Source organism: Hemicordylus capensis, chromosome 11 (genome assembly GCF_027244095.1).
Source record: "Hemicordylus capensis ecotype Gifberg chromosome 11, rHemCap1.1.pri, whole genome shotgun sequence".
NCBI classification, from domain to species: Eukaryota; Metazoa; Chordata; class Lepidosauria; order Squamata; family Cordylidae; genus Hemicordylus; species Hemicordylus capensis.
The window spans coordinates 6,830,431-6,847,106 of record NC_069667.1 but is presented as its reverse complement, the minus strand read 5'-3'; the positions used below and the strand labels follow the sequence as shown (position 1 = coordinate 6,847,106).

Here is a 16,676-nt window from a genome sequence, read left to right as displayed (position 1 = left end):
GATCTCTGGGCTTCAGTAGATTTTGGGGTTTGGTTCCTCTCTGAGCATTTATTTTTTGAATGAATGGAAACAGATACCATTCCTATGTGTTTCTATTCGCTCTGACACAATGGCACCCATGAAATAAATGGCCATGAAAGTGTGTCCAGTTTGTAGGTCCCATTCGCTGACATTGGTTTTAGGACTGGCTTCTTGTGGTGTACCTGGGCTCCCACTCAAGGCCGGTCGATCTCTATCGGAGACCGAAGGGGCAGCCATCTCTTCCCCAAAGGCATTGCCCTCCATTCTGCCACCCATGACATTCTGGCAGGGCAGGGCCTTGTTTTTTAAGGAAGGTCCCACGCGCTTGAGCTTCCGTTCAGACCCGGTACTTCAGGAAGGATGCACTCTCTTTGTGGTGGGGAAAGAGAAACCAAAACCAATGAGTGTAAAAATAGACTAAAATAAACACACACACACACACACACACACACACACACACACACACACACATATATAAATCAGCTGAATGAAAAGAAAATATAAAGACAAAAATTTTAAAAAATCAAGTTTCAATGAGATAGCTATAGATATATATTGCAAGACTCTAAATAGTAGCTTAGATGCATCATCAAGAAAAGCAATATGAGAACAGGAAGTGTCTCTTTTAGTCAGCAACGCAACTGCAGGGGCCCAGTTCTGTGGGGGAGCGTCCCCAGCACCCTTTTGAGGTGCAAAGGAGCCACTTCCTGCTTTAAGCGCATCTGTTAAGGTCCCTTTGAAGGAGGTGTGACGTTTGGCTCCCAGACGCCCTGGAAAGATCAAGTGGGCGTCAGAGCACCCATTCCTCTCTCCTCTCTCCTTCACAGAAGTCAATCTCGGACGGCTCCAGGATCCAGCATGTCAAGAGTGGGAACGGGATCCTGGATGAAGCGGTTGCCAGCAGTTCCCAGAGGAGGTAGAGTTTCTTCTTGAAATGTTGTGTAGGGAAGATTTTCTGTCCCACAGCCGGCCTGGATCTGGGATGGATCCAGTGCAGCTGACTGGCAAGAGGTGCAGGACCTACAAAAATGAGGTCTTCATACATTTTGTAGAAGAATTCAGTCCTACAAGATATGGTGGTAATGTCCACTAGCTTGAAGGTCACAGGGGACAGCTTCCTGGAGGCATCCGGCTGTCCCCTATTGGAGGCAGAGTGCTGGGCTAGATGCAACTTTGGTCTGATCCAGCAAGGCTTTTCCGAGGTACTCATGCCATTGTATTTCTTCCTGCAGTGTCTTCACGGTTGAGGACGATGGGTGGTTCCTGCAGACCATTGCCACCGCATGGTCTTGTGAGGTAAGGACACAGTTCCTGTCACTTTTGTGGATGGGATGGTTGAGGAGTGAGGGGAGATTGCATCTCCGCCTGCAGCAGACAGAAGTTGGGACGGATCCAGAAAGGGAACCCGAGACCCTGACATGGGTCAGGAGATGAGAGGGTCTTCCTGGCAGAGAGACTCAATGTCTCTTGACTGAAGAGGCATTTCTTGAGAGACAATCATCACCCCCTCTGGTCAAAACAGCAGCCCAGAGTCTTCACAGCAGGAGGGATGGCCCTCGCTCCAGACTCAGGGGCCCACCTTGTCTCTCCCTTTGGAAAGAGGGAGCTAACCTGGGAATAGGAGAGCAGAGGACATGGTGGGCTTGCATGAAGAAGACTCTTGGGGCCAAACTATAAATACCAGGGGGTCCCATTCGCATTTGTTTCCATTCCCCATGAAAGGAATGCAGAAAAAAATGGCAAGAAAGGACAACAAGAAATTAGCATTCAATTCTAGAGCTCCTATGCACTGACCTTTCTGTTAAGGACTGCTTTTCTTTGGGTAAAGAAAGAGATCTCGGAGACCTACCTGACATGCTGTCTTTGGACCAGAGCTCCAGAGTGCTGCCATTTTGTTGACAACAGCAGAACGCATATCACAGTGGAGGTTCATTGTTGGGCATACCATGAAACAAAATGGCCACAAGCATGTGGTGGCTGTGCCCTGGCACTCCCAATATCAGTTAATGTTAGAGCACATTGTTTATTTTTTTAATAAGACTTTTTTATTTAAAAATCAAAATAATCTAAAGAAATAAACATGAATTCAAAGAAAATGAAGGGAGAAAACCTAAACCCCAAGGCACTAGGGAGATCAGAGTGAGCACAACTTCACGCATTGCTCTCCTTTTTCTCTCATTTGCAGGGTGCCGACATCGAAGAGGCCGAGATCCCAGAGGTCAACACAAGGGATCAGGAGCTGGACGTGGAGAGTTTCATCAGTTCCCAGAGGTACTCTTTTCTCAGCTGGAGGGGCAGATCCAGAGCTCATGGAAGCAGAAGACTTTCCTTAAGAGCCCATCCTGGGGCTGGGGGAGGTGGTTAGTTTAGCAAGAAGCCGGGGTGGGCAGAAGCTCTGAGCATCTTGGAGAGTTGTTTGTCTCCTCCTCTTTCCACAAGGGGACAGGGGTCTCCATGCCCAGCCTGTGGGCTTCCTGCAGGCATCTGGCTGTCCACTCCTGGAAACAGGGTGCTGGGCTGCATGTCTCATTCTTCTCATCAAGCAGAGCTCTTTCTAAGCACTGCTCTTCTGATCTCACCTGTCTTCTTTCTTTCTTTTCTTAGCGTCCAGAGGCCAAGCACCGTGCAGAGGAGGCTGCACAACACTGCTGCTGACGAAGAACCATCCCTTGGAGAGGTCAGAAAGCATCCACATCCAGTCCCTCCCTTGGAAGGACTGAGGGTTGGGCTTGTGGGTCCCCCGTGTTGCCCGGGAGTAGAGAGAATGTGGAATGGCTCCAGTTTGAGAAGCTGCAGGGTGGGTGGCCACCTTCTGACAAGAGTTTGCTTAAACCTCCAAAATGGTCGTGCTGTGGTGCAGAATTGGCCTCCCCTGTAGCTCTTCTGGGACATCAAAGGTCCACTTCCGGCCCACTTCCTGTATCCAGCTCACCTGGTGATGACCGCTGGGAGGTGCCCGGCTGGCCTTTTCCCTGCCGAAGCCTGGAAAGCTCAACGCGAGGGCCAGAGCAGCCATTTCTCCCTCCTCTCTCCTTCACAGAGTTCTTCCTTCCCGGGGGCCGAGACTCCGCAAGCCAGCGTGGAGGACGAGGGGTCGGAAGGGGACGGTGACACCAGTTCCCCCAGGTACCTTTCTCAGCTGAAGGGCAGCTCCTGGGATCATAGAGGCAGATCACCTTCCCTGGGAGCCTGGGGTGGGGGCGTTTCTGAAAGGCCTGAGCACCCTGGAGGGATAGTTCCCTGCCCCCCTCACTGCACGAGGACAGGAGCTCAACACAAGGAGTAGACTGGCGTTGGGTGCAGCACAGAGCCCAGAAAATGCATTTTCTCCCTCTCGCCCCACACACCACACATTGAAAGCTACGGAATTCACAACCCCAGGATGGGCTAATGGCCACTAAGTCCAGCAAATGATTAGACACGTTCATGGAGGAGAAGCCAATTGAAGACTATTACCCTTGATAGCCAAGGAACTTCAGAATCTGCAGGGGGTGTGTGTGTTTGTGTGTGAATAAACACATTTTGATGCCACATATAACCAGGTCTCAAGTGGTTCACAACCAACTAAATAGGCATCTGGCTGTCCAGTGTTGGGCTACACGTGTCTTTCACCAGATCCACAGGGCTCTTGGCATGCATGGATGTTCTTATGCCCCGTCTCTCCTTTCTTCTCTCAGAGTCCCAAAGCCAAAGAAGTGGCTAATCAAGAGGCTGCTGAACACTGAAGTGGTGGAAGACTCGTCCTCGGCAGAGGTCAGGAATGCTCATCCATTTTTTCAGGTGGATGGGCTCTGGGTTGTTTGTGTGTGTGTCCCCTGTTCCCCGATAGGAGACAGAACCTGGAACAGTTCCAGTTCTAGATGCCTCAGGGTGGAAGGGATTTGGATGAGTGGGGTGGGAAGAAAATGCAGGGCTCCCGTTGAGGCACTGGGAAGGGGTTGGAAATGCAGTGGAAGGCTCTTCTGGGCAGAGATGCCAAATGCCTTTGTTCTAAGAGGCACGTCTGGTTCAAGCCCTACTCAGCAGGAACAGGGTGCTGCCTGGACTCAACGCTAAGTCCCTTGGGCTTAGTTCCTCATCTCAGAAGCCTCGCAAGGTCAGTGCAAGCCCTGGAACAATCCCATTTCTCTTCTCTCTCCTCCCCAGTGCTCCTCTACGGACGAGGATGACACCATGTATGAGGTGAGCAGCATTGAGGATGAGGTGTGGGACTCTCCACCGGCCCCCGGTTCGGCCAGGTAGGTACCCTCCTCTCAGCTGAAGGGCCTTAGGAGCCAGTAGGGAGCAGGGGGGGGGGGTCTTTTAGCGTAGCCAGCAGAAGGCTGCAGGTGCGAGACAGACACCAGCAAGTCTATTGCTGGCTGTTAGCAGAGGGAGCTCCGAGACCCCCATGCTGTTGGCATGACCGGGTGTTGGGGAGAAGGAGCAGGGGAGGGCTCCTGTCTCGATGCCCTCTCTGAACACTTCCCAGGGCTTCTCAGTGGGGCACGAAAGGCTGGACTTGGGAGATCTCTGGCCTGATGAAGTTCCCCTGCCAGCCACCTCCCAAGGGAGGCGAGATCCTTGCTCAGCATCTCTTTGGGTGCTCGTGTTCTTCTCCAGCTGGCTGCCATCTCCAACAGGACAGACCTTTGAGCAGCTTTTCTCTCTCCTCTCCTCTCTCAGGAACATCGGCGGTGGCGAAGAAGGAAGAGGACAGCTGGCCCCAGACTGGTTCTCCTCGGTCCATCTGGGAGAGGTAAGGGGCGGAAACCAAGGGTGACTTCCCTCCACCCCTCCGCCCTTCCTTTCCTGCACTACGCAGCATGGCGGCTTGGATGGCAGCCACTGTTCACACGGGAGGCGGGGACTTGCCCTTCCCCCTTGGGGATGTCTTTCCCTTGCAGTGGACCTCATGCTCCCTGAGCCAGAGGCAGCACCCTCCAGGCCCAGATGTGCGTGCAGACACCCATGGCACTGGCCTGGCCCCGGGGATTCTCCTGACCCATAACTGTCCCTCGGACTGTGTGCTGAGGCCTGGCTCTCCCCTTCTCCTCAGGGGAGAGCAACAAAGAAGATCGGGGACGTCATCCGGTGCGTGGAGTATGCCAGTGAGGTGGAGGAGAGGTTCCCCGAACTCCTGGTGGGCCTGGTGAACAAGATCCTCACCGGCCTGCAGAACACCACCGAGGGAGTGGGGAACCGGGAGAGCCAAGACCTGCCTCCTGCGTAAGTCATGGCGCTGGGGAAAGCGAGGCCAGCAAGTCCTCCTTCCAGCACTCTGGGAGGACAGGCTAGGGCCATTTGTCCCATGTCCCACTCTGATGGGTGAGCAGCATTTCTGGCCTGTTGGGGTGACTCTGGCACGGTGGTCCCCTCCCTCAGCTACACAGAGGAGACCCCAGAATTTGCAGCCCTCTTGGATCTGCAGAGAGCCTTAAAATGCATCTGCAGTGTTCAAAAACCAGCTGTGGGGAAAGTCACTTCACCCCTGTGGTCTCCCTCCCATGGTCCAAGACAGTCCCTCCACCCTTGACACTACTACGCCACCCCGCAAGGAGACACACACTTTGGGGACAGCCACCTCCTCTTCTCTTCTCTGCAGGGAGACCTCGCAGATTGTCCGGACCCTGCTGGAGAGGGTGGCACAGGTGACCCCAGAGAAGACCTGCTGGGAATCCCTGTGCTCTCCACAGAGCTGCCTCCGGGGTGTGGCCCTCTTGGTGAGGTAAGTAGGAGTGAAGAGGAGATTTCTCAGGAGGCCTGGGGGCTGGGGTGCTTTGGGTCAGCTCTGCTCTTTCTGGGCCTTCCGCCCCGGACTCAGCAGGGTCCTTTGGTGTGTTGCAGGGCTCTCCTACAGACACCATCCTCCACAGTGGCCAGGCTGAAGGCATACCTGGCTTCCCTCTTCAGCCTGGACAAAGATCCAGAACAGCATTCCCTCGCAGAGGTGGCCTTCTTTGTGGAGGTGAGCAGCGAGTTCCTCAGCGTGGGCTTCCCTGAGAGGAGGGTCTGGCCCCAGGGGCTGATGGATGTTTTCCTCCTTTCCCTCTTTTAGCTGCTCCTGAAAGACAAAGACTTCTCCGCCTTGGAGAAGACTTGGACGCTCCTGGTAGCGTGGCTAGTCCACCCCAGCCAGAACATCCGCTACCTGAGCGAAAGGGGACTTCTCCAAATGTATGGAAAGCTGAAGGCGGTGAGTGACCCAGACCCACGACCCCGGGAGCATCTCTGGGCATGGAAACTCCTCTCTTTGGGGAGCCCTACCTGAGGCTGGTGCTCCTAGCATCCCCAGGTGTGATGGGGAGATTTCTCCAGTTGGGTGGATTGAGCCTGTGGAACCGTTGCCACAGGATGAAGGAGAAATCCTTAAGGGAAGGCACAGAAATTCATCTCTCAGTGGGAGCCCTGATTCCCCACGTCCCCCAATGCCGCCTTCTCCCCACTCTTTGTGCCTCCGGGATGGCTTGAGTGATCTCCTCCCCAAGGCAGTGGATGGAGGCCAAGCGCCATCAGCCCCCCGAGAGGCGTGTGGTCTGTTTAGCAGGGGGTGGACTAGCATGTCTTTGAAAGAACTCCAAGGATCCACCTTTTTTCACCCTAGGCAAAGAAACCCCAGGATTTTAGTGCCGGGATCCTGGGAGGGCTCAGGACCTCCAGTCTGGAAGCCACTTTGGGGGTCCTGGCCTTCATGGAGCGGCTGAGGCACTGCCCATCGGAACATCAGGCCACCGTGAATGCTGCCCTGGCTGCCCTGTGCCGCCCTCTCTTCCACCACGTGAGTACTTGCACGCCAGCCCTCCGCCCCGGCTCTATGAGGGCCGGCCAACCTGCAGATTCCGACCGGGTTGGAGAAGGGAAACCGGACACCCCCTTGAGACCTCTTGCAAGAGACCCATGCAAGCTCTTCTTCATGGTGATGGAGGTGAGGAATTCCTCCCTGCCAACGACAACCCCTGTTTTTTTGTAGGAGGAGGCTAAGATCCGAAGGGCAGCCATGAAGACCCATCTGGATCTCCTGCAGCACCGCCACCACCATCATGAGGGTACGGAAGAGAACATCACGACCCTCATCGCGGTGCTGATGCACGTGGAGGATGAGGACCTGGAGGTAGCACAGGTGAGAGCCCACTTTTCCCTGCCTCCTCTACAAAGGTGTTTAGGCTTCCCCAAGTCCAGCCGCCCAGTGGCAGGCCTCAGAGCTAGCCTCACGGGGTGGTGAATCAACCAGCTGTCCCACTGTGGCTTGGCCCATCCAGGCCTCTCTGAAACCTTTCAGGGAATGGACCTCTCCACCCCCTTCCACTTTCTCTTCCCAGAGTTCATCCAGGGCCCTTCTTTCCTGGGATGGGGAAAAGCTTCCCCTCTTGAATCTGGCTGTCCTCGGCTGTGCTTCAGCCAACGAGAGGCCACCAAAGTCCAAAATCTCCCCTACTCCTTGAAGCCCCCTAAGAGGTTTCTTGGAATCCCTTGGGAGGCTTTTCCACTCCCATTCCGGTCTTTCATTGGCAGGCTGCAAAGGACAATCTGAGCCTCCTGGCGGAAGCCCTCCTATGGCACCTGGAGGGCAGGCTGCTGGCGCGGGACTCTTACAGCCTGCAGGAGCTGCTGCACAAGATCGCCAAGCGTCTGGTAAGGGCAGCCCCTCCCTGTCCGTCCCTCGGCTCAAATGGCTCAAGGACCTTTGGGAGATGCTTTGCTCACTCGGGATTTGTCTTTGCTCTTGATCCCAGATTCGGCAGCTCGGCACAGAGGACGCCGTGGAGATGGAGGCCACCAAGATCCTGGGCTTCTTCCGCAGCGAGCAGCCTTCAGTGAGGAGAACAGCTGCCCTGCTGATCGGTAAGGGAAACAAGACTTTTGGGTCTCCCTTCGTGGGTTGTCTTGGTGGGCAAAGGTTCACTCTCTTTGAGGGCACTGTCAGAAGGGGGGGGCAGGAGCTGTTCCCTCCCCAGGAGGACTGGCCCAGTGAGCGTTAGCTAGGAGTCTTGACTTCATTTCCTCCCAAGGTGACATAAGAGTCCCTGGAGGAATGGCTCAATCTGTCAGTCCCAGAGGGAGCAGAGAGGGGAGGACTTCCTCTCCTGAATGATGGGAAGTGAGCTGTCCATGCACAGGGTCCTGAACTGTGGTCCCATTTCCTTCCACCCTTGTTTTTAGGTCACCTGGTCCACAAAAAGGGCAGCATCCTCACTGAAGGGAACATAGAGACCTTCCATGCTGGTAAGTGCGGAAGACCTTCCATGCTGGGAAGGGGCAGTTTCTGTGAGGGGAGAGGCCTAGGTTTAGGGACCACAGACCCTCAAAGGGAAGGTCCCGGTTGCATCCTCAGGGATGCCCAGCAGTAGGGTTTCCCAGAGTGAAGGGGAGAAAGAGTCAGGACTTGCTCCCTCTTGGTGTGGAAATGGTGGGGCTTGGCGAAGGGTGGGGTGACCTCTTCATGCCATTGCTGAAGTTTCTCCTTCATCCTTCCAGCGCTGGAGAGCTTGCTTGGCGACCATGACCCCGAGGTCGGGAGAGTTGCCTGCAAGACGGAGAAGATCGTGAAGAAGGCCTTTTCCCTCCACTCCCGGCACGGGTTGCGGGCTGCCGTTCGGCGCTTGTGGGCAGGCTGTAAGAAGAAGAGACACCCGCCAGAGTACGGTGATCTCTCCACCTGACCGACTGGTGAGCAGACCAAGGCAGGGCTTCACTGGAAGGGGCCCCGATGGTTAGGGAGGGGGCTGGGGCTGCAGGAAGGGCGGGCAGCAATCTGGGCAGCCCTCCCTCGTGTTGGAATGCCATCTTCGGCCCTTGTGGCCAGTTGTACAAGTAGCCCAAGGGAAAGAGGAAAGATCTCTCTTCCCTCTGGGAAATGAGGACACGGCTATTCTGCCAGGAGTCCCTGGTGCTGGGTGGTGTCATGGGGGAGAGTGTGAGAAGACCCCCAATCTCTGAACCAATGTCCTTCTCTCTTTCCAGGAACAACAGCCCCGTGCTCTCCCCTGGAAGATCAGCAGCTGAAGGGAGACTGAAGAAACACCATGCAGCGCAGTGGATCCGGACCAGCCAGAAGACCTCCTCCAACCCCGTGGATAGAAAGAGCTGTCCACAAGACGGCAGCAGGGAAGTGCAGTTCTGTCTGAGGAGTGAGGGGGAAGCAGGCTCCACTCCCCTGGCCCAAGGAAGCCCCGCCTCTGGGGTGCAGAAGCCCCTCCCCTTGCCTCTGCTGCAGGCTGTGGGAGGAGGCTACAGGACCACCCTGCCCCCAAGTGGCCCTTGGGAACCATTCTTGGGCTCTCCTTGGGTCCGGGGAGGCTGTGTGGCCCCAGCAGGAGGGCAAGGTCACCGCCTCCCTCCATTTCCACCAGCTGGCCGGGGAGCGCCCCCTCCTCCTTCCGCCTTTCTCCCCTTCCCCAGCGGCCTGGCTTCCCCTGGCAGGGGAAGCACCATCCAGGCATCCGCCCCCTCCCCTGCCGAGGGTGTGCTCCTCCCCCCTCCCCTCCCGCAGCCACGCCTCCCTCCCCCCTCCGCTCCCTCCTCCCCCCTCCCAAATTGGGGCAGCAGCAGAGGAGCCCGGGAGACTCTGGGGGCCCCCTGCAGCCCCAGTCGCGCCCCCTGGTGCTGCCCGGTGGCAGGCCAGAGAACCCTCCTCTCCCTCCCGCTCCCTGCTGTGTAGCACCTGATGAGGCGTCCAGCGGCAGGCCTCCCCTCCCAGGCCTCCCCAAGTCTGGGGCGCATCCCCTCCCCTCCCCTCCCTGTTACACCAAAGGGGCTCCTCCTTCTCCACCCCAGAGGGGAGGGGGCAAGGGAGGCATCAGCCACCAGGTCTGCCGAGGAGGCCGAGGGAGGGTGCTTGGGCCAGGCTGGACGATGCCTCGACCTCCCGCTGCCTCACTCACCCCTGCTCCCTTCCATCTGCTCTGGGCAAGCGAGCAGCCCCTCTTGCTCCAGCGGGCAGGGGGGAGTGAGCAGAAGATCCTCTTCGGAGCGGGGCGGGAGGTGTGGCCATGACACCGTCCCTTGCTGCACAGTGGGGAGCTGAGGTCAAGCAGAATTCTCTGGCTTGCCCCCCCCATCAACCCCCCCCCCACTGCCCGATCCCCGCTTGCTGGGCTGCCGGAGCGGAAAGGGAGGAGGAGCAGGGCAACCCCACTGACGCTGCTTTGTGCTTCTTGCAGGCATGTGCTGCTGCTGGGTGGCTGGAGGAGTCAGTCGATCCGCTCCAGAAGAGGAGACCAAGTGAACCTGCCTGCAAGGAGCTGGGTGGGGTGGGGTGGGGGGCTGGCTGGCTGGGACTCCCCCCAATTTTGTTTGCCCTCCCATTCCCTTTGTGACCCTGGGCTTCCTTCCCTCCCTCCCAGGGGCAGAATGGGCTTTGCTGGTCGCCCTGTTGGGGGCCGAGTAGGAATTTTTGGCTTTCCAACAGATTGGCCGAGATGGAAAGCTTTTTTGCCTACTCCATTCTGCCCTGTTTTGTTTCCTTTAGTTAGAAAGTTAAGTGACGACTTGTGACATAATTGAGTATCTTAATAAAGTTGCCGCTTTTGTTAGCATCCCGCCGTTTCTTCCTCTTTCCTTCTCGTCTCCCTTGGAGTCTTTGTGCCAGATCTGGTCAGGGCCGGACGGGGGGCACTGAGAGGGCGCCAGACTGTGTGTGGGGAGGGCGCCAGATCTGGAGGAGAATCGGTCGTGAAGGGTGAGAGTTGGGGCGCGGGGGGGCACCGCACGGGTAGGGCACCCCGGGAATCTGCCCTGTTGGCCTGTGGGCCAGCCCGAGCCTGTATCCGGTCCGTGATGGTGCTCGGTCGACATCCTTGTTGCTTCTTCTATGATGCTGCTGATCTCAGCCTTTTGTTTCACTGGAGAGGGCGCTAGAGAGAGAGATCCTCAGCCCCCCCCGTGCCCCCCCATCAGAGCTGCCCCGGCCCCATACGCGAAAGGCCATCAATATCAGAGCGAGCGAGAGTGCCCCAGTTCCCCACCCCAGCAGAATCCCACCCAAATTCCAGCTGCAGCCTCCACCATGAGGTCTAGAAACTTCTTTTTTTGAAGAGGAAAACAGAAAGCTGGAACTCTCACCATTCTGCTCAAGCAGTCCGATGTCATTTCTTGTACTTGCACATAAACCCTCTTCAGACAATACGTTGTATGGGTGTACAGATGGCAGTACGCGTATATGTGTTTGTGTGAATGACTGTACCTGTGTTCATTCTGAAAGTAACGCTGGGTCCAGGCCTCTCAAATGCTTGATTCGGATCGGAAGCATACTGCTGAACCTGTGAGCAAGGCTTCCCCTGGGGCGACCCGGGGCTGGGGGCGAATCAGCGTGTGCGAGGCCTCCTTCACACTTCAGTATAATTGACATTACATGTTCACACACACATATAACTTCTTTATTTGACACATTTGCGTCCCTCTCTTACCCTCTTGTCAACCGTGTCCTAATGGCCGGACAGGGCTATCGTCTCACCCACACGATTCCCAGAATTCTGGGGAACCATTTTACGATCATGAAAACCTTTCCTCCTAAACAGTCGGATCGTTTTTCATGGTTCGTGGCTCCCGACTGGCAGCCCCGTTACTTCCCATTCACCTGGTGATAGAAAACTTCATGGTCCCTGGACCTTTCCCAGACAACAGGCTTTTTTTACCATGGGTTTTCTGTGAGGCTTTCCTGCAAGTTCGAAGTGGCCCAAAATAAACGGCGCCAGAAAATGTTTTTTTAAAATCCCGGCTACAAACTGGACAACATGCTAACGTGTCATGGAAAACCCAAATTGTGTGTGAAGTTCTCCCCGATAGCTCGCAGGGAATTTGCAGTAAATTTGGCCAATATGTGAACGCACCCCGTTCGTTGCGGAAAAGATGCGAACTAAAAGCCACGTGTGAAAAGCCTCCTGTTACACACAGACACACACACACACACCACCACCACCACCACCTTCCCAGATACCCTCTCACATTTCACCCATAGATGCTGCTGCCTCCACCACCACCACCGAATCACCTGCAGAGGTGCTTTTACCTCTAGACTTCGGGGCCAGAAGTCCAGGGCCTGCAGAAGTCCTGGGGGCCCCCAGATGCTCTTGAGTCTGTCCTGAGTGGTGCGGTTTGTGCCCTCAAGAACCTACAAGTTAAAAAATGATGCTTAACTTGCAGCAGGGGGGCCCCCAAAGGCCTTTAGGTCCAGGCTCCGAAATTATCTAGGTGCACCTCTGGTCACCCGCATGAATATCCAGCTCTGTCACAACCTCCTTCCCCATCTTTTACAGGTGGAGACCTAACAGCAGCTCTTCCACAGCAGTCTCTAAATCACCACCTGACCATGTCTAGGCAGTCTCTTTCCGCATGTGTTGGTCCAAGTCCCTCCCCCCGTCTCCGCCGAATGATTTATAACTCCACACCGATGCCAAGCTAACCACCCAGCGGGATTCTTCATTAGACATGCCGTCCGCTTCAAGGGGCCGGTTTGTATGTTAAACGTCTGCTGTTTTTTACTGTTAACTCCGCAGGAATCTCTTTCCAGGTATGTCAAGACCTACCTGCTTCCCGACAAAGCGCGGATGGGCAAGAGGAAGACATCCGTGAGGAAGAGGACCGTGAGCCCCATTTACAACGAGGTGTTGCGGGTAAGGATAGATAAAAGCGTGGGGAGGGACGGAGCAGGGAAAGGGCTGTGGCTCGGCGGCAGAGCATCTGCTTTGCGTGCAGGAGGTCCCAGTTTCAGCACTTGGCAGCAGCTTCAGGTAGGGCTGGAAAGACTCTTAGCTGAAACTCTGGAGAGCTGCTGCCAGTCAGAGTAGATAATACTGAGCTGTGGACATAGGAAGGAACATAGGAAGCTGCCTTCTGCTGAGTCTGACCATTGGTGCATCTAGCTCAGTACTGTCTGCACAGACTGGCAGCAGCTTCTCCAAGGTTGCAGGCAGGCGTCTCTCTCAGCCCTCTCTTGGAGATGCTGCCAGGGAGGGAACTTGGTGCCTAGATGCTCTTCCCAGAGCAGCCCCATCCCCTGAGGGGAATCTCTTCCAGTGCTCACATGTTTCCCATCCAAATGCAAACCAGGGCAGACCGTGTTTAGCAAAGGGGGAAACTCGTGCTTACTACCACAAGACCAGAGCCACCTAATGGCACAGCGGGGAAGCAACCTGCCTAGAGAGCAGGAGGTTGCTGGTTCGAATCCTCACTGGTGTGTTTCCCAGAATGTGGGAAACTCCTCTATCGGGCAGCAGCGATATCGGAAGGTGCTGAAAGGCATCGTCTCACACTGCGTGTGAGATGGCAATGGTCAACCCTCCTGTAGTCTACCAAGAAAACCACAGGGCTCTGTGGGCACCAGGAGTCGAAATCGACTCGGCAGCGCAACCTTTCCTTTCCTTTCCTTTCCTTTCCTACCACAAGACCTGTTCTGCCCCAATTTTAGATGGATAGATGGTCTGACTCAGCAGAAGGCAGCTTCTTATGTAAGCCATGATATTATCACCATCACCACTATACTGTGCCTCTTTCCAACAACAAAATAAGTGACCAAATGTTTAAAAAAGGAACAAGAAAATATTTCCCCATCCCAAAAGGGCCCACAGTCTTTAAAAAAATAAATACAGGGGAGATATACCTTTTAAGATGACAGCGGAGGCAGCTGCCTTTTAGAATCGCTCTCTGATTTTAAGTTTTTATCGCCACTTTAATGGCTTTAATTAAGGGGTTTTAGATTATTTGATGAACCCTCCCTGTTAGTTGACAGTTGGCTGTAATTATATTGCTGTGTTAACGCTGGATTCTTGAGATTTTTGCTTTTTCTCTCCCGGGTCGTTACAAGCTGCATTTTTCTTCTATCTGTGGCTGCGGTACAACTAACAAGATGGGAAGCAAAAACAAGAATAAGAAACGACCTCGTTCTTCACCGGACCAAGCAGATAAACAACAGAAAGGAAAAAAACAACAGAAAATGGACAGTTTTATGACAACAAAGGACCTGGAAATGGTTACAAAGTCCTTTCCAATAAAAAACAACTTTGATACTCTGGAAACTTTACAAAAACAGAAGGACGATTCGCTGGAAGAATGTCAAGGGGAGCCGCTACTGATGCCGGACTCCGTTGAGCCAGAACATCCAGCAGACTCTGAGCAAAGAGAATTTTGTCAGCTATTTGCAAATCACACTTTTATTACAATGGAAACACTTATTTCCCTTTTGGGCTCTCTGCAAAATATTGAATATAAGCTAGGGTCATTAGAGGAGTCAATGGGGAAGCTACTAGAGGACTATAAAAGGAGAGACAGAACTACTCTAGTCCAAAGCAATTTGAACCAGAAGGAGGAACTGTCTTTAGCTAACCAGCAAATTCGAAATGCTGGACCCCGTTTGGAAACGAAAAATCCCAGGGTGCTACCATCTAAAAACATTGTGCTCTGTATTGATTGGGGGAGCCCAAGAAGATTTTTATGGCAGGATAGGCAGGGGGTTCTGGCAGCCCTGAGAACACTTCTTAATGTCTCTCTCTCATCTGCTGAGGTGAACTCTGTGTATTGGCTCCCTCGCTGTAGTTTTTACAAAAGGATAATGATCAAGTTTAATACACCTGGAGTTCCAACAAAACTCATGTACAGGTCCAGACAGTTAAATGCCTGTGGGATTTTCCCAATTAGAGTCTTCGCTGACTCAGAGCCTGTCCCTCTATTCCCTGGCATACAAGGGGTTAAGGTCAAATCAGCACCTGTTGCTGCAAATTCTGACCTTGGACATTCCGCAGACCATACAGCAAGGGCTGGGCTCCTGGCCAAAAGGAGTTTGGCAGAAGGCCCAGGCTTACTGCCTGAGAGCTGGAGAAAGATAAAGAAAAGTAACAAAAAGCAGAGCCCTGTCTCACTTAGACATGCAGGTAATATAAAGGACATACTTGCAGCATATAGAGGAATCAAGAAAGATTGGGGGCTGGAAGCGAATACTTCAGAAATCCCCCCTGGCTCTCCCAGGATCCAACGCGTGGCAGACACCATGGTGAACCGAGTAAGTCCAAAGAACACTAATGACTGCCTACAGTTTTCCCACACAAGGGTGGAACCAACAGCTCCGTTTAAAATAAAGCCCCAAGTAACCAACAAAGTTGATAATCCCAGTGCTGACAAGGAGAGTAAGACAGGTGTAGCCCCAATAGAGAAAGATCTTGCTCTGGTACAACACAGTAATACACTTGCATTGGATCTACAGCTGGATGAGAACCCGACTCAGAAGCCTCCTTATTCCCTCAGCCTCCACTTATCAAACACTTCACTACCTTGGGACTCCTGGATTGATGTATCAACCGATGATTCTCCGGCGCACTCATCTCGAATAGAGACATGTATACAAAATGATGCCCTTTGTGCGGAGGAGAGAACTCCAGTGGAACTGGAAATAGACTCAAAACCCCTGTTTGAGACATTAATTGCTCATCGCAATGAGGTCCCCCCCAAGTCATTGGCAGCAGAGATTGCAGAGACGGAAAATAGAACTCAGATCAGTCCATCTTATTCACCTATGGTGGTGAACCTGACTGATCAGGGGGAAAAGTGACATTCACAGGCTAGCCATGCAACCCAAACCATAAAATTACTTTCATGGAATGTCGGCGGCTGGCTACAAAGGGATCAGGACCCCGAGCTATTTGCCTTTATTGCTAAACACGAGGTGTTCCTCCTACAAGAGACCTGGAGGACTGACAACTTCGATGTTCCCAATTATAAAGTTTTTTTGGCTCCTGCTTCCCGGAGCACCAAAGGAGGCAGAAACATGGGGGGGCTTGCAATAGGTATCTCCTATGGGCTAAGAGCAGAAACCTTGGCTCTCCCTTGTTGCTCTAATATCGCGATGGCAGTCCTGCTTCGCACACATGAAACACAAATTATTATTGTCAATCTGTATATGCCTATTTCACATCTCAGAATACATAGTAAGTCCCACTGGGGTGACTTGGAAAGATACCTCATGCAGCTGATGATGGACTATCCGAGGGCAGCAATAATGATAGGGGGCGACTGTAATGCCAGAATCAATGCGCTTGAAGACTCAGGTATTGGGGATATGCCCCACCTGACACCAGAAGATTCACCTCTTGCACCAACGCGTATCCTGTTAGACCAGGGCAGTAACTTTACTGGCAGGCTGCTGATACAGCTGGCTAACAGACTAGATCTCCATATTCTTAATGGAGCTGTCAATGGAGACTGCCCTGGCCAATTTACCTTTTTTCTCAGTACAAAACGCTCGATAATAGATTATGTAATGGTATCTAGAGGGCTGATAGACAAAATAATAGAGCTGAAGGTTATCCCAAGACCAGAGAGTGACCATTTCCCTCTGAGGGTCACTTGCCGGCTAACCAATGAGGGGGTCATAGAACCCTCACTCAACCGCAGGGATGACCCAGAGACGAAACCCCCTGTTTTGGCCCAGAGAATTAAGTGGTCCCCAGAGTTGGAGGCTAGACTCACGAGCTGGTGTTATTCAGAAGTGGGGATGGAGGAGCACAAAAAAATAACCCTAGTTTGCATTAAACGGTGTGAAGAACCTGCCCCCGAAGGGGCGTTGGTGTCTCAGACTGAAGTAATTGTCAATTACGAAGCCTTGATTTCCCTACTTATCCCTTTTCTGGTCAGAGGCACTCAAGCCAGGGTCAGGGCCGCCTCACACATATCTTATAACAAACCCTGGT

At 53.7% G+C, this 16,676-nt stretch overlaps 1 protein-coding gene across 1 annotated transcript; it reads left to right on the top strand.

Annotated features, from left to right (window-relative positions):
• Positions 1–5,063: 5,063 nt before the first annotated feature.
• LOC128335332 (uncharacterized) lies at positions 5,064–10,535 on the top strand. The gene is made up of 11 exons (XM_053273369.1): positions 5,064–5,229; positions 5,606–5,728; positions 5,848–5,968; positions 6,059–6,196; positions 6,605–6,778; positions 6,971–7,120; positions 7,513–7,632; positions 7,734–7,842; positions 8,161–8,223; positions 8,476–8,667; positions 8,962–10,535. Exons 4-10 carry the CDS (start codon positions 6,176–6,178, stop codon positions 8,658–8,660), a joined length of 822 nt encoding a protein of 273 aa, XP_053129344.1. The 5' UTR covers positions 5,064–5,229; positions 5,606–5,728; positions 5,848–5,968; positions 6,059–6,175; the 3' UTR covers positions 8,661–8,667; positions 8,962–10,535.
• The last annotated feature ends 6,141 nt before the right edge of the window (positions 10,536–16,676 follow it).